Consider the following 24,256-nt stretch of genomic DNA (forward strand, 5'->3'; position numbering starts at 1 on the left):
AACTTTTGACGGTAACCAATATTAAATTACAAATTAGTTTATCGGAGAGAGAATAATTTCACGTGGAACATGAAAATTGTGTTTTCTTAATGGTACACAAAATTATAAACAATTTTTAACATCATACAGTTTGACGATGTTTTGCTTTGGAAAAAGAAAATATTAATTACGAAAATTAATATTTGACAGAGTGATTCACTCTGTTTGAAAATTGATTTAAAGGGGAGGTAGATCGAATTGAAAGACATCACGGGTTACATTTAAATAAACGATCCTGTATTGTGACAAATTTGATTGGTATACAACGGTTTACAAGGGAATCGATCGTATCATGCCACGGAATGGTACGGGAGATGACAAAGGATACTCGAATCGAAGGTACGAGCGTAATTCTTATGCAGCGATGAGTGAAAGCGCAAACTGGAAGACGCTATTTTATTTCTTTTATTTCGTCCTTCATTTTTAGACTGCGAATATTTATGCATTTTTTATGCATGAAAGCATGCAAGACACACACAAAGTCTATATTATATCTAAAATCACGTTTATACTATATAACAAATTACTTGATAATTTTATTATAATTTGTTATAAGATTGTTCATTTGCGATCAAATCAGATTTCTCTAGGAAAAATGTCGATGGCCCCCCTCTGTAAGTTTTCCAGGCTCCCACCCCTCCCTATAGGTGACCAGGGGGAGAATGGCAATGTGTGGGAGAGGGCCCCATACATATAGGTCTGTGGTGGACCACCAAAATATTGAATTAATATTTATTTATTATTCATATTTCTCAGTTGTATTATACCATTTTCTGTCAGAATTACTTTTAATATTAATATCGTCAAAATTAGGATTTTGAAAATCTCTGCTTCCTTTGTATTATCATTTTTCCTAGGAAAGCCTGATTTGATCGTAAGTGTTGTAATTTTTTTTCCTATTGTTATTACAATTTAAAATAACAAACTTACATTATAAAAATTGCAGAACACATTTAGAATACATAGAATGTTTTAAATTGAAAGAATGAAACGATGCTTTTAATCGGTGTAAAAAAGACGATATTGTATAAAAATATCTATTTGCATGAACATCCGCAATCTATTTATCATATTTGACGAGTATGCTCGTTTATGGGTAATCATGCTTCGTTTGGAGTTTCATTTTACGCTTTTAGTCTCTTCGCGCTTTTTTATTCACGGTTCGTCTGACCAGATATCTGGTTATTCTACTGGATCTCTGTAAATACTCTGATCGAAAGCTAAAGCTTGTCTGAATATGAAATGATTCATTGATGAGTGGTCGAATGTTTCTAGAAGATCGATTTTCTTTGATCGTGTATAAAATTGAAAAATTTATTAATTTTATGTAATAAAATCAGCTATGGTTTTCATTTTGTAAAAGGAGAAATATTTACAGTCATCCAGCATAGAATATAACAATACAAAATTCTGTCGGATATTTTGTGCTTTGGTTTTTAAGTGTTTTAATTACAAAAAAGATGAATTATCTTAAATGTCGGAGTAAATACGGAGCTGTTCTACTGGATCCCTCTAAACACTCGACGTTAATTTTTCTATCGAATATAAATTAATTTAAATTAATTTCCTTTGAATTTGTAAATATAACAAAGAAATTGTGTAAGGTATTGCATTATACCTTGGCTGATTATACGTTGACTTATTCCACTGATTAAATTGATTCCTTTTCAAATTAACGAAAAGTTTATTAGTTTTTTCTTCGCTTTTTAATTATTTCTCATAAAGAAGAAATAATATAATATATTCTATTATTCTTTGTCTGATTATGCATTGATCTCTTCCACTGAGTTTCCCTGAATATTAAGATGCAACTCATTCGATCAGAATTTATTTACTCAGATATAGTACTATTAATTTTTCTACCATTCATAAATCAAAATTATCTTATGTTCTTGCGAAGTATGTACAGTTATCCAGTACAGAACATGAATTTCGTGCTTCACGTAGAATAAAAAGAATACAAAGTGAACGAAGTAAAAATCGAGCTGCACTCGTAACCACTTTGGGACGGTATGCGGGGACTGTTACATCGTTTACTTGTCAGACACTAGTTTCTTTCTTAAACTTCGAGGGTATAGAAAAAGTTACGACGAACAGCAACACGGGTATGTCAACGACAACGATGGGATTGGGGGGGAACAAAAACATCATCATGATTTTTCAATTTCATGCCACTCGAATCAACTTTGTTATCTGTACATCTTCTCTCGAATCATTTCCTCCTTTGAATTGTTTACGCTTCCGCGTAGCGATTGCTGCAATCGTACAGGGTGTCATCGAAATAATGATCATGATTTTGTAAAGATGATTCCTTTTTGTGAGGTAGGTTTATTTTTCGAAGCAAAGCTTGATAAATTTAATAAACACTTTTACACGATGGAAGTACCATGATCCTTCTATTTTTTAATTTAAATTTCACATTTTCTCGTTTGCATCATTAATATGATATTAATGCTATTTTTAATTTTCTTACTCGATTATATTAAATTTTTAATGTCGATCGCAATCAATTAAAGGAATATTAAATTGAAATTTTCTGACTGGGTTTATTTTGCAAATATTCAATCAATATATTATGCAGAATTACCTGAGTAAGTCATGATCATTATTTTTCTGAATACCTGGTACAATTTCGAACGAATTAAAGTGATCGTGAGAACACGTGCGGCCTTCGATCAAGACGAGTTTCTCCCGAGTTTCTCTTCCGAACCGTTCTTGAAATGTATCGCGTTACCATCGAACGGCTTTCAAACCCGATATACGCATCGTCTATCGTTATTAACCGGTGATAAATAACAATTAGTCGTAATAAGAAAATCTGGCGATATGATAGGTAGATCGGTCTCGTCGCTGCCACGTATAAAACTCGCTCGGCTCGATCGTCTTTCAGTGGAAGTTTCGAAAGGGTTGCATGGAACTGAACACACAAGAAGATTTCTTCGTAGATTAATTGGCTCTGTGGCAGTTTGATTTGTTTAAACAAATACGAACGGCTAGCTAACTTGGGCTCCAGAAAAATAGTTTTATACGTCGCAACATGCAATTTGGCTCTGCGATTTCTCTCCCCCTTTTTGTACGGTGCTACGATTACTCTGGGATGTTTATTATTTTTAATTTTGATTGCAGTTACTCCTTTCAAATTATTATTTCAAAATATAAATTATTCTTCTTTTCAAAAATTCCTTTTTTCATGTAACAAAAATAAAAAAGTAGGAACAATTAATAGCCAAGCTCTTAAAAGAGTATTTTCCAGGCTCGAAGAAAACATTTGCCTTGTCTATACTTTTGATTTTTGATTTTGATGCGAGTCGAGAAGTTTATATTTTTATTTCTAATTTTGACATAGCTCGATGTAACATAGTTGAATTTTCATATTCTGAAGAAACCTTCAGACCTTTCAAGTTCCCTCCCTGATCTTGCATTAAGACCCAACCTAACTCCCCACCTTTCAGCGTATCGTTAAAAAGTTCCTTATTTCTTTGGAGTAGCTCGTAGCACCGGATGTTAGATTGTCGGGAGAGATATCGTCTTTTGGCACGAAAAACCTTGGCCGTAAACGTTGTTCCTCGAGCCAGATCACGGCGATCCGACGACGCAAGGAGGTCTGTTCATAGCTAGTGTAAAAATTGTGTCATTCGACGAAAAGAAGAAACGACGTTCCCTCGGCTCGGATCACCGTCAACTGGCATTTATAGGTACTTAATAATGCGTTTACACGATATCGTTAACCTATGTGCCATACACGCTCGTAACACGCTCGTATCTCGTTCATTCACGTCTCTCAATAAACGTCTATACGTATGTATATTTATATTTATATTTGTATATATATATATTTATATTTCTTATTTATATTTATATTATATACGGAGAGATAAAAGTCGTAAGGGTACGAGTCAAATTTTGTTAAAGTATTGACTTGTGTTTTTAGATAACTAGTAAGTAGTATAAGTCAACGTATAAGCCAATAGGCAGCAAAACTAATGGAACATATCTAAATTAATTTTTTTTATAATAGATAGGATTCTAATATTTGATAAAAATGATATTAGAATTAAAAATACGATGTTTTAATCCCTCTTTAAAAATATGCATGGCATAAAAATAATATAGTTCATTAGAGAGCTTTGAAATCCAAAGATTATTAATTAAATTTTGTCTTTGCTAAATGATCGTATAATTACGAACCAACACCGCTACGACTTTCACCCCATCGTACATTTATCACACACGCATTACTCACGCAATTATACACCATTGTCAGTTAAAAAACGTATCCGCGTCTCAGTAGTGGTGCATCCTGCGCAACGAATAAATCCATCCTCGCGAGATCCACAAAATAGTTTGCACCGGTCGGTGTACACAGTGATCCGTAATCAGCTATAATCGACAATAAAAACGTGGTAATGATACTCAGAATAATGATGATAATAATAATAATAGTAGTGTCCCCACGGTCGACCCAATCTGTCCATTTATCGGCACCTCGGTTCCATGAAACTTCCACGATTCAGGGATCTTCTAGTCATTTATTATTCACCTGGCAGTTTCATCACGGTCGACGCGTATTCTTTACGATACTTACATATACATAATGTGCGCGAGTGTACGTTAAAGGTGTTCAGTGTTTCGCGTGTGTCAGGGTCTCTCGTTCCCCCACAAGGAATATGGCAGTTGAGTATATTCAGTTCGAGTTTCACGATTTGCACATGCACCCACCCCAGGACCATCGAATTCTACTATCGAATCCCGCGACCCTGCTCTCCTCGAACCGTCTCGCTGTTCGATTACAACATATATATATATACAATGTACAAACATGGCCAACAGCTAGGACTCTATCATGGTTCCTCAGCCGTATAACCTCGACCTTCTCAGCGTTTATCAAACGGTTTATTCTTCCTGGTCGGGCTCCTTGCCGATGAATCGATCGTTCCGAAAGGATTCCTGCGATTGATCGTTGCTCGATCTTCCACGATATGGCAGTACGCGTCGAGCGTGGAGGAACTTGAAGTAGAAAAACAACGAATCCCTATGGTGTATCGTTCGAACGATCGTATTCATCGTCAGAGTCTTTGTATAAAACGAAGTTAGAATTATTCCTCGTTATACCGATCTCTGATTACACCAAGGAACCGACTTTATAAATCATCGAGGGAGCAAGCGACGCGAGAATTCGACTATCGGTAAACGCGTTGCGAAAGAGGGTTGTGGGTCAAGGTTATCGTCAATCATCGTCGCTTTTTTTTTTTCGAATCTCATGTCGACATTAGATGATGTACTCTGGTTTGTAATCGCCGATACGACCGCTCCAGACACGAGGGGAGGCCGGCGTCCAGGGGACCGCGATGTCTAGCAAGGTGATGCTAGGTCGACGCTGGAACGGCGAGAACCTGGACTTCTTCGGGCTCTTGGGCGGCGATTCCGCGAAGGTGACGCTTCGTCGAGCCGGTCTTCTGGGCGGTGGTGGCGGTGGCGGAGGCAGAACCGCTATCACTGGCGGCGGTGGCGGTGTGGGCAAGGAGATGGCGGGCGACTCACTCGGGCTCTCCAGGTAACTTACACCTGGGTATGCGTATTGCTGTGTACCTGGTCGCCCTCGGTATTGCCAATCGCGTTTGCCGGAGCGTAGTACTGGAAAATTTCACCAATGTTGCGTTAGACGATTGGATTTTCAGAAAATGATGACACGGTGGATGGGGTATGGGGGGATGGGGGAGTGATCGAGGGTGTATCGGTGCACGATTTCCTGATGATTGATGGTTCAACTGCGGATGTTTACGCCGGCTTGTACCTTCGTAGGGAGAAAGAGGGAGAAAAAGTAGATTGTGGTTGGATAGATCGGTTTTATGGCTGCTGGATTGAGGTTTGACGAGATGGTTATTTTTGACGAGAATACCGCTGGAAGGTCTAAGAACGGGATACAGGGAAAATAGAGATTGATAAATCGTTTACGGTACAGGGGTGAAGCAATACTCGTCGAGATAAGTTCCGTGATTTTCTCCTATGTCTTCGTTATTGCTTGTACAGCCACGAGTAGTCATACTATTTTTTTTTCTCAGAAAATTATTTGCTTATTTTTTATCATAAATCTCATTTATGAATTTCAAGTATATATCTAATTAAAGATAAAAAAATTAGAAATTTATATTGTATTTAGCAATTCTTTAATTCACAGAAAATAACAAATTCAACCTTCGATTTTTTAATTGTAATATTTTACTTCTTTGTCAATATTCACAATTTTTTCCCACGTATTGCATTGATATTTCATTTATGTAATCTATTTATTTTATCTGCATAAACATCCACAGTCTGTAAATAATGATTCTACCAGATTCGTGTGAAGAATTTTTCAAACAACGTGTAAATATGGAATAACAGAAATGAATTAGGTGATGAAATTTATCGTGTAGATAAAAAGTAATTGTGCTGCGAATTGCATAATGTTCATTAGTGTATGGTGAACAATGAGTGCAGTTCTTCTCAGTCGTCGTTCTACCGTCCTGCCTTTTGCACAATGTATTTCGGAAGAAAGCGAGTTCCATTTTTTATTTATTGCGAGAGAAGAGACCAATATAAGCGATTCAGCTCGATTTGCATTCCATATAAGAGATTCGTTAGATTGTCACAATAGATTGAAACGATAGATAATAAAGAAAGCAGTACTGGGAAATTGGAAATTCCTTTATGATTAGTGGAAAATTTGTGAAATCGAGGGTAGGTAAATGCGAGCTTCTTGTAAAATATTAAATTCGAAGAATTCTGTGTAGATTATAGAAACTTGTAGCAAACATTCTGAATACCTACAAATTAAGATTAGTGATTATAGAAGCATAGCAAATTAATATTTGTAAGCACGGATATCAATGACAATTTTGAAAATTCTGAAAATTTCAGGGAGTTTGTAAGGTTTCACTCTTATCTTTTAATAATTAAAGATTTTGTAATTCTGAAAGGTTTTACTGATACGAGTAGAGATTTTTACAGAGGTCCAAAGTTACACTGACAAGTGATTTATAATTTCCCCTCTGTGAAATTTTCTTGAATTTTTGGTGTTTTTGATATGCTCAAAATCCTCTGCAAAGAATTATTCAAATTCTTTGAAATTCTTTCGATTTTCTGAAGTGTCTAATTTTCAAGAATCCTTCAGATTGTTGATATATCGTTCCATGAAATTTTCCACCATCCTTAAAAAAAAAGTATTAATGTAACGTTCATCATTCCAGTAAACAATTTATCTTCTGCGAAATATGTATCTGAAAATTTGGAGAAATTAGTTTCACAGTAATTTGATATATTGTTTCATTGTCGAGGTTTCTTCAGAGTTTTCGACGTATTTTGTGAAGTAAATGTAGTCTAATGTATAAGCATAACAGTTGTTTAGAAGCGACATGCGATTCGACAAATCATTTCTCATTTGCATTATCTAAATAATTGCTTCAAGCCATGCTCGTTCCGCGAATTGAAGCCAGCCTTTTCATGATATACAAAGCTGTTCAGGTTAAAAGAAAAGTATGGAATAAAAGCAGGAGGTAGAAGGACGGTTTTGATTAAATAGATTCTGGAATGAACTGAATTTAATTAAAAATTAAATTTAAATCTCGATCGTCGTCCCTTTGTTAACAGGGAATGTAAAAACAATTATTACCAAAAGTATTAATTAAGTGTCGATATTAAAGATACAAATTTTATTTTCATTTATTAATTTTTCATTCACGTGCACGATCAAAATGCAAAAATTATGTACGTGACTTTGAAATGATACAAAACAGACGGTGAAAAGTGAATGACAATGGTGAATCTTTTGATAATGATCTATAAGAATTAAGGCGAAAAGTAATTATTTTTCTTCTTTATTACCTATGAAGGTAGGGTACAGTATCGAGCACAGTAGGCTTTTCTGGGAAAAATGACATTACAGGAAAAGCGGAAATTCTCAAAACCTTAATTTAGACGATATTAATAATAAAACAGATTTAGAAAGAAAATAACATAATTATTAATTATTATTAATAATTAAATCAATTCAAATTTTTCCGCGCGAACGTGTATACGCAAGTGGTGGGGGTAGATAGGCCTATGTATACGGGACCGTCTCCCCTCCAGCGTCAGTCTGCGCGCGGCCGTCAAGCGGGACGGACGGGAGCCTGGGTGGGGGGGAACCTACTTTGCTCGGTACTATACGAAGCGGGGATAGAAAATAGAGGGCACACTAAACGATACGTACGATTGGGATGTTAAATTAACGACTATAGTACTCACTTATGGTCCCGGGAAAGGCGCATGCATCCTCCGTCTAACTCTGCAGTCCGTACCACTAGAGACAAAAACAAAAGTAGAACGAAACGCGCAAAACGAGCAAATTACGTCTTCAGCATCCATCGAGTATATAAAGAGAGATAGAGGAAAGAGAAAAGATAAAGACGAGGATGGATAGATAGAAGTAGAAAAGAGCGCAACACATCCAGCCAGCCGCACATCGCACGCATGTACGTATATATATATCTATACATAATGTATATATGTATAATATCTATACTCGTTATTATCTATATATACACGAAGCGTCGTTCACGATCGATGATCGCCCTTGGGTCGATCGTGTTTACTGTTTACCCTCGAGAACCTCGTAAACCGTTCGAAATTCTCGATCGCCTTTACAGCACACTTACACGCTGCTAACTGCATGCCAAACCTACTCTATTTGTTATGTATCTACGTATACGTATGTATGTATTGGTCGTTGTATTGCACGAATGGCGCATAATGCATCCTCGTTACGAGAGTATGTTACACGGTACATCAAGATCGTTGGGTCAAGATCGGGGCAGAGCTAGAAACACCTTTTTTAAGATGAATAGAAACGTACTATTGCTTTTGAAATGAATTTCTATAGTTTTTAAATAGGATTTTTGAGGATTCTATGAAAATTTATTTATTTATTATTAATACAGAAATTCATTTATATTTTGAGATATCTTGATTCCTGCCCACTTATCTATTTCCAACCAACGTTCTATGCAATTTGACTGTTTCTAATGATAGATAAGAAGGAATAAAGGGTGGTAGAGAGTCGTTGTCACTCACCCGGCCATTGTCGAAATCTCGACCACCACCGATCGTCAATCGGGCTTTCGCTTTCATCGCGTCCGACAATGGAATCTGGAAAATATATATATTAGACGATCGGTGGTTAATTTTTAACATTCCAATTATAGGGAAAATTTGAGGTATTTTGAGATTGTTTGATGACAATCTGATCGATTACCTTCGCTCTGGTAGCTTCAGTATGCGATTTATAACAGAACTCCAATAGAGCGACTGCTAACGCTAAAAGCAGACCACCGATAAGAATATAAAATATCCCTGCCACGTTGCTCAGGGATAATTCGTTTCTGGACGCGTCCTGTTTATCACCGTGTCTGCATTCTGTTCTGTCGTACCACCATCGGTTCACCAGTTTCGTTAATTCCCCGTTTTCTTTCAACGATAATACTGCTAAATTTATAGGGTCTCTGTAATGTTAAAAATATCGATTAACATTATCTTTTATCCCTTAACGTTAGAACAATTGAAAAACAATAAACTTTAACTCTACTTTTGTTAAATTTTATCAAGAAAAGAAAATAATAGTTCAAGTCACTATATTTTCCATTATTTATATATTTATTTTTTCAACTCGTTTTTCATTTAAAAGTAGGTGTCCATTCACTTTGGCTGCTCTAACGTTAAGAGCTTTTATCTTATCGTAAACATCGCGCGTGGAAGCTGTTAAATAAGAAATTGAAAAATGTTAGGCGAGTGGAATGGAGTGGAAAGATGAAGTAGAACGAGATTGAATTGCAAGTCGAGACGAGGAGAATGGCTCGAGCCGGATCCTTAAGAGGTAATGATACGGAAAAATGGCCGTACGAGTTTTTCTATGCTAATTGAGCCGGGAGGTTTCGATGCAGGGCGACGAGATTTCATAGAGTTTTCCCTTCTAACAAAACCTCGTTGGTTACTCGATCGTACGGAAGAAATAGGTCGAACTCGTCTGTTCGTTTAGTCTACGCATACTACACTTCTTCAGTTTTATGTTACTGGCTTTTTATCCCTTGCAAGATCATTGAAAACATCGAATTTATCGTGGAATAATCAAACGCGTATCTGTTTCGTTTCCTCTGATTCAATCAGCGAATTGAATTTTTAAACTGCGAACAGAACGTGCTTCTGGACGAATTTCAATTTTATTTTACCTCGAAATATAAATAAAATATACTAATTAAATTTCCGAATTTTTTTATCATCAGAAAAATTTGGAAAGATTAATGAATGAAATTTACCTGAGCGGAGATCCAAGTGGCGTCGCGACGCCAAAACCCTTAGCATCAAGGTTCCTTCCAACTTTCATCGTATCACAAGGTTCTCTTTCGTTAATGTACTCATTCTTTGGACTCTCTATCAAAAGGGCATATTTGCCTTTGCTCGTTCTGACCCTTCGTATACCTTCGTCGTACGTTTTAACAAATACATGTTTTCGTGAGTTCATGAATTCCCACATTTTGCTGTACAGATTGATCTGCGATTTCTATAATGAATCCCATAAAAATTCATTAAACCCGTAGAACCTTTGCTTTGAAGTTTCTTTGTACTTTGAATCACTTACGCGAAAGAAATCCCAAGTAGATCCGTGCGAGAGTGTCCCATATTGTACTTCCGTTTGGGAGGCTAGATCTTCCGGTGAATTAATCGGTGCGACCATTCTTTCGACTGTTAGAAACGCGGCCAAATTGGCTGTGTAAGATGAGATTAGGATCAAGGTGAAGAACCACCAAACACTGCCCACGATTCGTCCAGATATTGATCTGTAAAATTGCATTTTGATCAATTATATTTTTGTAAAATTATATCCTCTCACAGTATATCCTCTTTATTAATAATTATAGAAACCATAATTATTTCCCTCGCAACAGATATAAAAATCAACCCTTATTGCGTTTAATTGATTTTACATCGTCATTAAAAATAACATCATCTTGTTGATTCGATTCTCTTCTTCTTCGAAACGAAACTTGCAATCGAATTACAGAGTACATTCTATAGAGACGATGGCGTTTGATAACGAAACACGGGGGTCCTGTCCGAAATCAGGGTGTAGGAAATGCTGGAGAAGGAAGAAAAGCGGATGGTAGATGCGGAGGGAAGCGACGGATGTTGGCGAGACAGAAGGTTTCCACGAAATTTACAATTCATATCGTCGCGGTGCGAATATTTAAACCATTAATCAAGAAGGCTACCGCGACATGGGTGGATACTGCGAAATGTAAATTAATCGAGACCCAGTTTCGAAGTGGTCGAAACGTTGCGAATTTCTTGCAATCGTTCCTTTCACAATTTATGAGACGCCTTAGTATGTATTGCCTTTCGTTGGAAAATGTTCGAAGGACAATTAGAATTAAACAGTGAAATTATTCGAAAAAGTAAAGGAACAAGAAAGTTGGTACCGCTTGAAAACGCACGATTCGGCCTCGGTTGTAGGCGCGTGCCGCTAATGGAATTTTCAAGCTGCGGCTCTTTCAGAACGACACGCTCATTCAAATGAGTTGTTGGCCTAATCGCGGTGCCGATTTACGAAGTTGCTTTAAATTACAACGAGCACGATAGGCTACGAAACGTAATCCGATTATATTGTGATAATTCCAACCAGCCGGTTATAATCGTTGTTTATCCGGCACGCGGTTGTAATTTAAACGTAGGAATTTACAACAGTAATTACCGTGTACCTGAACCCTTTGCTGGTCAACCTCGTAAATTACCTTCTTAAAGGTTATCTTTGTTGTACTATCTGCTGGTTAACTATGGGGATTATGCATTGAAGGACACTTGATATTAAACATATTATAATTAATTCTGAATTATAAATGAAAAATCTTAAGAATCTGGAAATTTTGCAAATTTATAATCTGATCAAGGTATTTTATTCCAATAAAATGTGAAATAATATTTTCCAAGTAGAATATCGATTTAATATAATTGGCATTTCGTCATTTTTTTTCCTTTATTCTTTATTGAATTCTTGGGTAAAATTAACTTTGACCCTCCTGCTCGATTGTGACCCTGAGGGTATTATTTTGAAGTAAAGAAAGCGTAAACTTTTGGTATAGATAGCGATCTAATAATAGTGGTAGAAGTTCTTGACATTTTGAATCTTATTTAGAGGAAGAGTTTACCAGTTGAAACTTTCAATAAAGTTTCACTGAAAGTTTCAGAATTCATTGATAACTTATGTCTTTTAATAACACTGTCCAGTTACTTTTTTATCCAATACCTTACATTCTACTTAATTTCACGACGATAATCAAAATAGAAATTAATTTGCAATGTAATATCCAAAGGTGGTTCTTAAAAGTGTTCATCTGTTAAGAACAGTTCTAATTACGAAAACAGGCATAAATAGAAATATTACATGAAAAGGATAGTTTAAACGACGAGGAAAAGTTCATTTCGCGAAACGCAAATTGTAATACATTGTTCGATGCAATTAGCCCGAGCAAAGAGGGCGGGCATCGTTTACGAAGAACGCTTATTACTTTCGTTACGCTTTACCGCTTCTTGAATCGAACCCCGTCGCTAATTACACAGAAGTTGCTTCTTTTCAACGAAAGACACGGTGCGATACACCGTGGAAGAAGAAGAAGAACTGCGAAACGTTTACACAGGAGACTTTAAACTCTCGTCGAGAGCGACGAACCTTTTGAATCTTATCCCTTCAACCCCTCACTTCACCTCCCCCGCCAATTCATCCTATTAGCAGACAGCACGGTTGACCTGTCTCAACTAAAAAGGAAGCCTTTATGTACTTTGCCCCGTTTGCTTGTACCGCGGAAACGGAAACAGCTACGGTGAAAGTGGCTATAATTAGCTACAAAAGAGACCAACTTCTCTTATCTATCCTGATCGTTAGATGGAAAGATTCAACATTTTTTCATCATTCGATAAACTGTTAAAATAACAGTTTTAATTAACCAAGACATAAGCGGAATTAATAATTTTGTGGATAAACAAAGCAGAGCATATTTTCAATATTTTCCAAGTGGTAAATTTCACGAATCATCTCTCAGTCTTTCTGGAGTTTTAATGAATAAGAAAAGTTAAATGTGGTAATTAAGTACAATTAGGGTGATTAATTTTTTGGAACGAATGATTACCTGGGAGATATGTCGCAACCTTGCTGCATGAACGCAGCTAATGCGAACCATAGGCTGTTTATGATGCTGAAATCGTTCGCCATGCTCGAAGTTGGCATATGGGGTGATCCCTGGGATCCATGGGGGTGTTGTAACGTGGGGTCGTTCCTTGTACCCATTGTAGGATCCCCTCCACTGCTCAGTGTTAACACCCTCCACTCGTAAGGCGAGAATCTGTGTGAAAGGGTTAAATAAACGTCGACTATGTTTACCTTCAGGTACTTGGATATCTTGATTTAAAAAAAATAATTTCGATGCTCTAGTGGTTGAGGTATAAAATTTATTACTATTCTGTGGTTTAGAACAGTTGATTTACACTTTAGAGATCAGAAAGTTAACGTGAAATATTTATAAAACATGATTTTCTTATTCTGATAGAACTTGAACTTTTGGTGACACTGAAAGTTGCCAGAGGGGTGAAAGTTTTGAAAGTGATTTTACCTCCTGAAGTTAACACTGCTGGAAAAATACCATATGTTTCTTCAAAAGTTGCAAAGTTTTATCATTGTTGAGGAAGAAAAGTATAAAATATGCTGTTATAAAATTTTTACATAGTATTGATTATTAATGTCCAATCTTATTAAATTTAAATAAAATATATTTGGAATATTAGTAACTGAATCATTTATTTATTAATTTTTTTCTCATCTTTTTGTACGGTATTTGTAAGATCAATAATTTGTATCAAGATAAGTAAGCGCTAAAAAACAAGTAGTACGCTTGAAATTTCCTTTACCGTCTGACCATATACCGACCGTAACTACTGCGGTCCGAGGAAAACAGCTATCAGTCACTGAAAAATGATCACTTACCTGGACACGGTAAATAGAACGATGGACACGCCGATGTAGGAAAAGATGACACACACCCAAATTTCTTTGCTCAAAGGGTTTAGGAAGCTGAACACACCAGGCTTTTGTTTAATAGGTTTCTTTATCATGATACTGATACCCAGAGACATGAACGGTTTGCTAAAGTCTATCACTCGTTCGCGTTCAGACGTGATTGTCATTGGGGCAATTGCAATATCCGCTTCCTGTAACAGTATCAAAATTATTAATCGATCAGTAAAAATTATTACAGATTTCGTAAAAAAATAAATAATATCATTAGGGGTTGAAATATTCTTATATTGAAAATATAATATTTTTGGAGGTAGAAATATTCTTGTATTGAAAATGTAATATTTTTGAGGGTAGAAATATAATATTTGCTCTTTCGAAGCTCGTCCACCAGATGTAGTTGGAAATAGGGCAAAGGGGTTGCATGGTTCAGGCATCTGGTGGAAGAACTTCGGACTTTCTGCTGGAAGATAAAACAGCTTGTTCAGCTTTCGTTTCGAGTCGAAGCACACCGATCAATAGTAGAATCTTTCGTCGTAACTGTGTGAAATTGTTCGGGTCGGGTTGCAGTCACCACTTCCGGGGTGTTCCGCTTTGGAAACGGTTGGAATCGTCGCGATTAGCATCTCTACGAACTTACTTTGCGTATCAGCTCGCCGACCATCCCGTCCCAACCGCCGGGAACATCCGGGTTTTCCATGCCGTATTTACCATCTTTCACGATCCGTAGCTCGTCTGGAAAATCGAAAGGAATCATAGTTATTATCTGTAACAGAGAATACGATGGAACTTTTATCGTATCTCCTGAAAATCAGCATATTTCGAGGGAAATGCTAATGATTCATCTGCATTATTGAAAAGAGAAATATTGAGAATGTTATTTTTGGAAATTATGCAATGATTCTATTCGAATTTTCAGATGTTCATAAACAAAAAAAAGAAAATATTAGTTGGACAAGAAAAATTCAATTATGCAAAAATTTTTAATAATATGGTACTTTTGAATTAATCAAGAGTGAAGTAATTAAATAGACATTATATTTCTTATACAATTAACATAATCGGAATTTGTTGCTAATTTTATGATTCTTCTATCAATTAATTACTAATTAATCGAGAATTATCGTGATACTTGCAATTCTCGAAGCAGCTATATGGTAATATAGAGAGTGTATAGATGAGACGGTGTGACTTAATTCAATTTAATTAAGTTTGTTAGTGCTCTGGTACTGTGAGCACACGTTCCCTGTGTAATTAGCAAATGGAAGTGTGATTTAAGCGTTAATTCTACTATTCTCTCGGTTTAGTATTTCGTGAGATATTTCGTTGGAAATTAGATTAAACACGAGAGTGTTACAATATGTAGCATTTGGGAATTATATAATTTAATTAAATTTGTTAATACAATATTTACAATTTAATTGAGGAAATTGCCATCATTGCCATTTGTTAACACCAGAAAATTTGATTTAAAAATTTACCAATTAAAAAACAAATAATGTTAGAACCTTCTAATATCAAAATGTTATAAGATGTTAATTTTTCATTATTACAATTAGCGATAATACTTACACGTTATTCCCAATTTCTTAGCTATAAGATCAGCTAAATCTTTGCAATAACCCTCGTAGCTATCATTTCCAGTGAGTACTTCTCCGTTTTCCGACTTTTTCTTCATGATGTATGGCTCTTCCTGTATTAAAAAATCAATTTCTCAGTATATCTCTAACATCTTAACACAATTCCTATGAAACGAATACACCCTATTAATGAGGGAAGTAATCAATATTACCCAGTTTCTTTTAATTGGAACAATTTATTCTATCGGTTAAGCGATGAGAGCGTGATTAATGAAGAAAAACTTATTCGTATTCTGAAAATTTTTATTCTGACGATATTAATAATAAAAGTGATTTAGAAGTAAAATAATATAATTTTTAATTACTAAATATTATAAAATTTAGTGCATAGCTGAGAAATATGAAACGTTTATAGGTAAGTGGTGGGGGGACCATGAACTTATTATATATACGAGGCCCCTTTCACCACAGTATCACTTTCCCCGAGAATAGCTACAGGGAAGAGTGGGAGCCCCGAACGTCGTTTCCCCCGGGGAAACCTAATTTGATCATCAGTGTACGTACATAATCAAATACTATGGAAAATACCATGAAATTTAATTTCTTACCACGATGGTGGTGACAATATAAGTCTTGTTCTTCTCAATTTCCGCATGCGGTCGAAGTCGAATATATTTCGCGGCGATCGCTTGAAACCCAGCCTCGTCCGTCCATTCTGCCACCTCCAAAAACAAATCAGAAAGCATCGATAAATTGATCACATCCGAAATTTATAAACCACATTAAAAAAAAAAAAAAAAAAAAAATCGTGAAGCTGAAAGTGCACGAATTAAAACAATTCGATCATTTATATTTTGAAACGTGTTTCGTACAGGATAGAAATTCGAATATTTGTGACACGACGAGAGGACACGCGGCGGGTTGGTAGCACGAAAAAAGGCAGAAAAATATTTACTTTGACCATGGCACTGTTGACCGTCATCTCGACGACGTGGAGGGTGTAATTGTGCCGTCGACCATCATCGTTGAAGCGTATCTCACCGGTCAGTCCCTCGATTTCCACCTGAAAGTTAAATATATACAACCGATGTCAGCCTCGAATAGCATACACGCGTGTGGGTGGGTCTGTGATAAAGTGATGCACGTTTGTAAATATATTCAGTCGTTGATTCCTGGAAATTGAATCCTTTCTAACAATTCTCCACTACTTTCAGTCTTGTTTAATCGATACCCATTCTCTGATTTTATTTATTCCACTGATTGTATAATTTTCAATGTGTCTACGTTCACAAATTCCATATTCACCTAAGGTTCTAAAAAAAATAATTTTATTTTTGTAATTTTATTTACAAGGAATGTATTTATGGTAACGATTAATCATACGTGTAATACGCTACGTTCCTCAGTGTTACGGATGAAAAATTTGCATAATGATCCGCCTGATATTGACAGACATTATCGTGTTCGATTCTGTCGCGCGACAAGCGAACGATCAACGGAAAAGGGACAGACATTTTCGGTGTAAACGTGTGATTGTATGTACGTAGAGAAACGAAGGGAGACAGATCTCACGTCGACATAGGAATGCCGGTAGAGAGTCGGAATAACCGCCAATTACTGTCAATAGCAGAGGGACGTCGGGAAGAGTCCCTGGCAATTTCGGTTGCCACGCTGTTCGAAACATATCGACTGTTTCTGCATTTCTATCCGCAGCTCATAGAGTAAGAATTTCGAGACTGATCAACTGCTGCAACTTTCTTATCCATCAGATTTATAATTATTTCTGTTTTATTCAGAATTGGATTAAGATTTCTGGAACCCAGGCCTATCAAATCCTTTTAGTTGATAAACTTGCTTCAAAAATAAAAATTAATTTCAAATAAAATTAAATAATATTTCATTTAATATTTTTTAACATAGTAATTGGAAAGGTCCTTTTTAGACTTCCCTTAAATTCAGCGATGGTTTTAATTTTTAAAAATGCTCACCTTTCTCAGTAACCTGGAAATTTTGTCGCCATACTCGAACGGTGTCACCCATCCACGGCTACTGTTGCAATCCAAAGCCCTGGTACCGTTTGTAATCTGATTACTGCCCGGTATCCCAGTTCTCCTCACGTTACTTCTGTCCGGCTTTTTTCTCAGAAACTTGTTGAACGCCTCGACCAGAACAAACACAGCGTCATACATCAACGCTGCTTGTGCCTAAGGCGAATAACATCGTCGAATTAGTATTAGAATCACAAACCAACAAATTATTACAGTTTCAGAATTTTTCTTTTGCAATTTTATACACATCCCATGAGATTCTTCTAGACTTAAATTATAATTAATCAATAGTGTTGCAAATAATGGATGAAAAGAACGAAAGGTTGGAAGTATTGAAGAGTAAAATCGACATTCGAGATCCGTCGTTTAAATTGGTCTTGGAGCTTTCACCTTTGAACGCGGTCACTCTACTCGAATTACAGATCCCAGTTTGATTTTCCTGTGTGGTCGATGAATCGTGGTGGCTCTTACGCGAGCAATTGAAAAACAAGACGGAAACCGGAGTAGACTAGAAAATTGGAGTACTCGAAGTCGCTCTTGACGATCAGTCTAGTTCAAATATTCGTCTAACCCTTGGAAAGACGACTAAAGCCTGCTGGAGACTGCTAAATAGCGAACTTATTGGAGAAAGCTGATATTGTAGGGATTATTTTGAAATAAATCGTACTTGTCAGACTATTAGATCTCTTGAACACTCACGAGTTACACAATTTTTTCATTCTTTCAATAAATTATTGAAATTATAATATTAAAAATTGAAGGGTAGAAACGGTACGTACGGAAATGGATTCGCGACCAGCTCCTTGAGAATTTGCTGGGTCAAGTCGATGCCAACTGGCTAAGAAATCTTTGACGTAGGGTCGTGTAGCGTCCACGATGCGAAAACCAGTGATATTTATGGCTCCGTATTCGATCACCTCGCTTTCCCATCTGTCGTCCATTATCTAATCACACAAAAACAATAGAATTATAATACAAAAATATCTGATGGATCAGGGTTTCTTTCGATAACTCAGAAATTCTGATTCGTTATGAAATAGTAAATTAAAAAATTAATTTGTTAGCATACTCACCAGTCCACTTAATAAATAATGATACGTTCTCTTCCCTAGGGCAACATCCCTCACGTGGCTCACCACGATGTCCTTCGCCATGTCCGTAGGACAGTCCAACACTACGTATTTGTTGCTCCACCTGTGAATTATTCGAATACTTTCATCGTGTCTTTTTCGAAAAAGAAGCCGGGGTAAGCGAAGAAATTTTATTTTATATTCGAGATTTAATTATCTCTTTCTTTTGTCAACGAAGTTATCGCGCGTTTTCTGAGAACGTTTCGCGTCCCGTTTTTGGTGACTGCACTATTTACTCGATACTGGCTCATTGTCCGGAATGGTTGTTGATTACCCGGGTTGTGCAAATGCGTGGCCGGCGGTAAATTGCGGCCAGATACGCGGTGACCACTCGTGCTCCCACTAAAGTGTGATCCGTCAGATTGTCCGAATGCGGACAGAATTTACCATCCTCCAAAAATAATACCACTAGCGCGCGGACACGTATAGAGAACATTTAGTTCCAAGATATTTACCTTGTAAGTGATATTCACTTACCTTTGCAAGATATTCACTTTATATTTATTATATTTCAATATTTTGTAAATTGACAAAAAAGGGGTTGGAAATGGAGCTATTAATTCGGAGTGGGTACTCGAGATATTCGGGTACCTGTAAAATACTCGGGTAGCCGAGAGACTAGTCGGTCTTCTCAATCTATTGAAATTTGAAATCTTTCTTTTATTTCGATTTTCGAATCTCTACTGTTTCATATCTCATGACACATCCACCTACTCGGAAAATTTTTCTTTATCAGGGTATCTCACAGGTTATTCAAGTATCCGCGTATCTCCTAAATTATAACCCCAGTCGAAAGGATTGAAAATATCAAATCTCAATAATTTTTTTAATTATTTTGTCGAAAATCGAAGTTTCTTACAGGTAATTCAAGTATCCGCGTATTTCCTAAATTAGAGCTCGAATCGAAAGTGTTGAAAATATAAAATTTCAACAATTTTCTATATTATGTCGTCGAAAGTGGAAGTTTTGATAGAAAATAAAGTCACCAAACTCACCGATTGAGCTCTTCCAAGCTCCGGAGAAAATCAATCGCTTCGGACATGTTCTGTATTCGTTTAACAGTCTCCACTTGAAAGGACTCGTTGCCTGGTTTCAGACCCTGGTAAATCTGTTGCAGCCTGAGCAATCCTGAAACAAGGAGGAAATTGATCGTCGACATTGATCGTTTTCTAGTTCGCAAAATCCTTGGTGAACGCGTTTCGTCGCGGTTTACCGCTCGTCATTACGTATTATATTGCAGTGTATACACTTTCCGAAAACGACTTTGCACGCGATTGCACGTAACATTGTCCGTAATTCATTGGCAGAGTGTTTGGTTTGCGGTTCGCGTCGACACCGAAACGTTACATCGGTGATTGGAGCGAAACCACTTCTGGTTTTGTAATTGGACGACGCGGACCGTGTAACGCGTTCTCTGATAGGATGATACGATTTTTAATTGTTGATCTTTTTATTTTCATTTTTATATATTAGCCAGCAATCTAATAGAAACTAAAATCACATAGAGAAAAGATTTTAGTTTTTCATATGCAATCTCAATTTTTCTGATTGCAGCAGTTAAATGGCACCCTGTAATTACATACCTCTGCTTTTCATTTAAGACTATAGAGTCATTATACATTACAATTATTAACCTTAACAAAGACCAACCAAAGTACCTTTGTTACACTGCCCTCCACATTAATCTCTCATTCTATTGTTCTTTCTTCAAACAACTTACATTCATAACTTCTCTCACGTAATATCATCATAACACTCCCCTTTCAAAAATAATTCATCCCCAATTTCAAATATTCCATTAATTTCGTCAAATCTCTTTCAAATAAAAAGGGTTGATTTGTAACGTAGAATCTCGTTGAAATTGAACCGAGTCGAGTCGCATTCGAACCGTGTGTATCGAAGAAGACCGCTGTTAAATGCTTTCCTGTTTGCTAACGTGATCGTTTCCGGAACAATCGGGGATTCGCGGTCAAAGAATCGACCGATCCGCGGCCGCGACTGGATTCACGTAATGCAAAGGGTTGAAAACGGAGGGCAGGCTGGGTTGGTGGAAAAAAAAAAAAACGAGAGTCAGGAATAAAAGGACGAACAACGGGTGGAGGGATGCCCGGGCGAGAGGGGGTGGAAAAGTCAACAGGGGGCTACGTTTGAAGCTGTCGTCGCTGCTTTTTTGCAGCGCCATGCGTGAAACTGATGGCCGGGTTAACGAGCGCTCTGCGCGTGTAAGCCCAGCGGCGCGTTATAAAAGAGCTTGCATTTCAACGAGCACCAAGCCGGAGCTTTTCGTGAACATTGTCCCCCCTCTGCCGGTCCCATTTTCTTTCCCGTTTCCCGTTTCTTGCGACAACAACGTCGCGCAACCTTCGACGATCCACCCAACTGACCCGGAAACCAACAACCCTTCGTGGCCACTTCCGGCGAGCATGCAGCTGTAACAGACTTTTCTTGAATTTTTCAGCTAAAAAACTGCTCGACGCTGACGAGATTTCAAATGCGTTTGCAATTTTCAACGTTACAAGTTGCAAGTTTTAATAACTCCAGTTCAAAATATGTAGTTTTTCTTTTTAAAAAATGTTAGCATATTTAGTTTTGTTATAAATATTATTATAACACGTATCATAGGTCAATTTCACTGTTCATTGTTCTCTTCGAGCTTTAAATTGAGATATCGTAAGTGCTATTCTGTGATAATTTTATGTTATGAAATTGTATCACGCTTTCTATGTTCTGAAATTGCCCGTTTCATATTCAACAATTTAATGATTTGGTTAATTAAAACTACTGATTGTCTAGCTCCCATAATTAACGAACGTTCAAATAATAATGTTCTTCTGTCATTGTCAAAAGATATTTATCTGACAGAAGCATCGGATTCGTTAAAGCATTGGCGAAAGCCATTTTCTTTTGTACGAAGCGTTTCTGTTCGCTTGGTATAAGTCAGGTGTTTTCCGTTCACAGCGATTCTGTTCTTTGTTCGACTATTAGAGAAGGCTGGTAGGTAGGAACGCATTACGCTAAAAGCGTACGTTTGTCAAGCGATCATGCTCGACAGAAGCAGCGGCAACGTAATAATAGACAAATTAGTCGAAGGAACCAGCTCCTGCGGAATTTCATTTCGAGACAGCCTTTGAAACCCTAGCATGCTTTCAACTTTGAAAATACTCCACGAATCTTGTTCGAACACACCCGTTCCCATCTCTTCTCACTCTTCTTCCTTCGCTTTTCTTTATTCTTCTTTCTTCTTTTAGTTTTTCCCCATTTCAAAATTGTTTTTCGATTACTTTCGCTCTTTTTATGAATTTGGAAATTAAGGATTTAGAAATTTTTCAAAATTAATTAATATTATAAAATAAAATTGCTTCTGTTAATATTTCAATTTTATTAGACTGTTAGAAATGTTATCTCTCGGAGGACAGACCATGGAGAGGGTCACAACTTTAATTTAATTTTGTTTCACATTATTTTAATTTTGTCATACTGTTCTTTTAAAATTATTCTTTCAATATATGAGAGGTTTAACTTTAGATCAATATCCTTCTGTATATTTTGTAAGTTTTTCGTCACGATTGACCCAGATTGCATATTTCAAGGGTTAATAAATCGTCTTTCTTTTCAAAGCAAGAATTCTGGATTCATTTCTAGATCTTTTCTGTATTCCTTTGTCTCGTGTGTCTACTTTTACTTTTCTCTTACAATTCACTCGTATCAAAAGAAAAGCTAATGAACTTTGAAACGATACGTATAATTGACTTTATCGTGTTCCATCTGTCTGAATCGTTTCACGGTGTCTCCAAGGATTCGTACGCGGCTTCGAGATCGCTGCCGATCGATAATTGAATAATCAGGTCCTCGAATGTGATAATTCGATTCTCATGTTCTCCCTTGTTTTCGTCGTTATCTTCTCGAGTGTTCAAGAGTGCACTTTTCATCTTGTTACTGAAAGCAGCGTTGTTCTATTCGTTTCGGTTCTATCGAACTGCTATTTTATCCCTGGTAAACATCGAACCTTTCGTGTACATTTTACTTGTTTTCGAAACTTTGGCTGCTTGAAAAAGGATCCAGTGCTCGACCTATTTTTTAATTAGCTTATTCACGGACTCTCCTCTGTTCGAACAAGTTTGCATTCAATATCGTACCAGATTTCTGGTTAATTAGTATCGCTGTTTTGTAACCCTCGCACAAACTTGCATAATTGCAACCGTGTCGTCTTGTTTGAATTGGTGATAATTAACATTGTTGCGTATCGATTCGTTATAAATGATGAATTTTTTTTTTCGTTTTCATTGTAATATTATTAAAATAATCAAACTTTCTGCTGATGATCAATGGGAGGGGTTTTTTTTTTCATTTCGATCCTAAGACAGACAATCGTGAGTAGTAACAAGCATAGGAGGAGTTCTCTGACGCGAGAATTCAACGATCAACGATCCTCGCGAATGGCTGGAGGGATGAACGCATACGGCACGTCAGCTTCGCTATGCGAACAATCCTGTCTGCCGCCTCATACAGAAGCTCTGCGGTTTCTCGTGCCGTGTACTTCGAGACGGAAATGCCATCGCGACTGCCGGAAACTAACGTCGAAATAGACGACAGTGGCGATAGTCCCTGGCATCGACTGTCGTCTGATTCTATCTGCGGTAAGCCTCGTTGCCTCTTGCTTCAAGTGAACAATTTCTTGTTCTCCCAAGCGGTCAGTATCTTTCTAATGCCAGAAGTTTTGAAAATTCATCAACAGAGTAAAAAGATATAGTACAAGGATGATTTGAGGGAAGATTATTTAGAATTAGAAAATTAAATGTTGTGTTGAAACACATTGGGTTATCAAGTGTTTTCAAAAATATAATTTATGTACTTTGCAATGAAATAAAAAGGTACAGTATAATACAAGGATGATTCAAGAAAAGATTACTTAGAATTAGGAAATTCAAAATTAGGTCGAAATACTTTGAATCATTAAGTGCTTTTAAAAATATTAACAGAAAAACAATTAACAGAATGTGAAAGCAATGTGCTTAAAATCTTTGAACGGAGAACAATATCGAGGAGAATCCTTTTTAACCACGTTATGGCGGTGAGTAGAATTTCCATCGGTAAACATTTTACCGTGTGTGTTCACGCGAAGGAAAATTTCCTCGCGAAGATTCGCGCGTGCGTCGAGTCGAATTTTCCTCGCGGCAGGATCACGGGAGGGAAATTTTCTCTAAAAGTTCGCGTCAAGCGTAATTTCATTTCAAACATTGGCACGAAACAAAATTTTTCTCGCAAACGTTCGCGGCAAATGATCTTGCTCTGGCCTGGTTTTTATTCAGCCCGTCGTTCACGACGTAGCTCGGGGGGCCAGCGTTGAAACGGATTGTTTGCCCCACGGTTCGATTTTTTAAATAT

General features: G+C 36.8%; 1 protein-coding gene and 1 long non-coding RNA gene across 8 annotated transcripts in view; one reads left to right on the forward strand and one right to left on the reverse strand.

The window, feature by feature from the left end:
- LOC117605043 (uncharacterized) overlaps window positions 1–24,256 on the forward strand; it is a 179,215-nt gene that overhangs the window by 121,160 nt on the left and 33,799 nt on the right. For 2 of the 3 annotated variants that reach the window (XR_004581563.2, XR_004581562.2), the window contains exon 6: window positions 18,854–18,987. The exons of the other annotated variant lie outside the window; for it this stretch is intronic. This is a non-coding gene — a long non-coding RNA (uncharacterized LOC117605043). The remainder of the gene's footprint in view (window positions 1–18,853; window positions 18,988–24,256) is intronic. 3 annotated transcript variants of the gene reach the window in all.
- Window positions 127–24,256, reverse strand: part of GluRIB (Glutamate receptor IB) — a 181,775-nt gene continuing 157,645 nt past the window's right edge. For 2 of the 5 annotated variants that reach the window (XM_034325651.2, XM_034325630.2), the window contains 15 exons: window positions 19,867–19,999; window positions 18,815–18,935; window positions 18,521–18,685; window positions 17,682–17,897; window positions 16,649–16,756; window positions 16,302–16,415; window positions 15,686–15,806; window positions 14,754–14,848; window positions 14,084–14,307; window positions 13,233–13,445; window positions 10,691–10,889; window positions 10,368–10,612; window positions 9,311–9,557; window positions 9,130–9,204; window positions 129–5,673 (listed from right to left, as the gene is read on the reverse strand). In XM_034325651.2, coding sequence (XP_034181542.1) covers window positions 5,599–5,673; window positions 9,130–9,204; window positions 9,311–9,557; window positions 10,368–10,612; window positions 10,691–10,889; window positions 13,233–13,445; window positions 14,084–14,307; window positions 14,754–14,848; window positions 15,686–15,806; window positions 16,302–16,415; window positions 16,649–16,756; window positions 17,682–17,897; window positions 18,521–18,685; window positions 18,815–18,935; window positions 19,867–19,999 — 2,351 coding nt within the window. In that variant the 3' untranslated portion in view covers window positions 129–5,598. Of the gene's footprint in view, window positions 5,674–8,304; window positions 8,360–9,129; window positions 9,205–9,310; window positions 9,558–10,367; window positions 10,613–10,690; window positions 10,890–13,232; window positions 13,446–14,083; window positions 14,308–14,753; window positions 14,849–15,685; window positions 15,807–16,301; window positions 16,416–16,648; window positions 16,757–17,681; window positions 17,898–18,520; window positions 18,686–18,814; window positions 18,936–19,866; window positions 20,000–24,256 lie in introns of all 5 variants that reach the window. The other 3 variants (XR_013062795.1, XM_034325638.2, XM_034325659.2) reach the window with 3 other exon arrangements.

Source organism: Osmia lignaria, chromosome 9 (genome assembly GCF_051020975.1).
Source record: "Osmia lignaria lignaria isolate PbOS001 chromosome 9, iyOsmLign1, whole genome shotgun sequence".
NCBI lineage: Eukaryota > Metazoa > Arthropoda > Insecta > Hymenoptera > Megachilidae > Osmia > Osmia lignaria.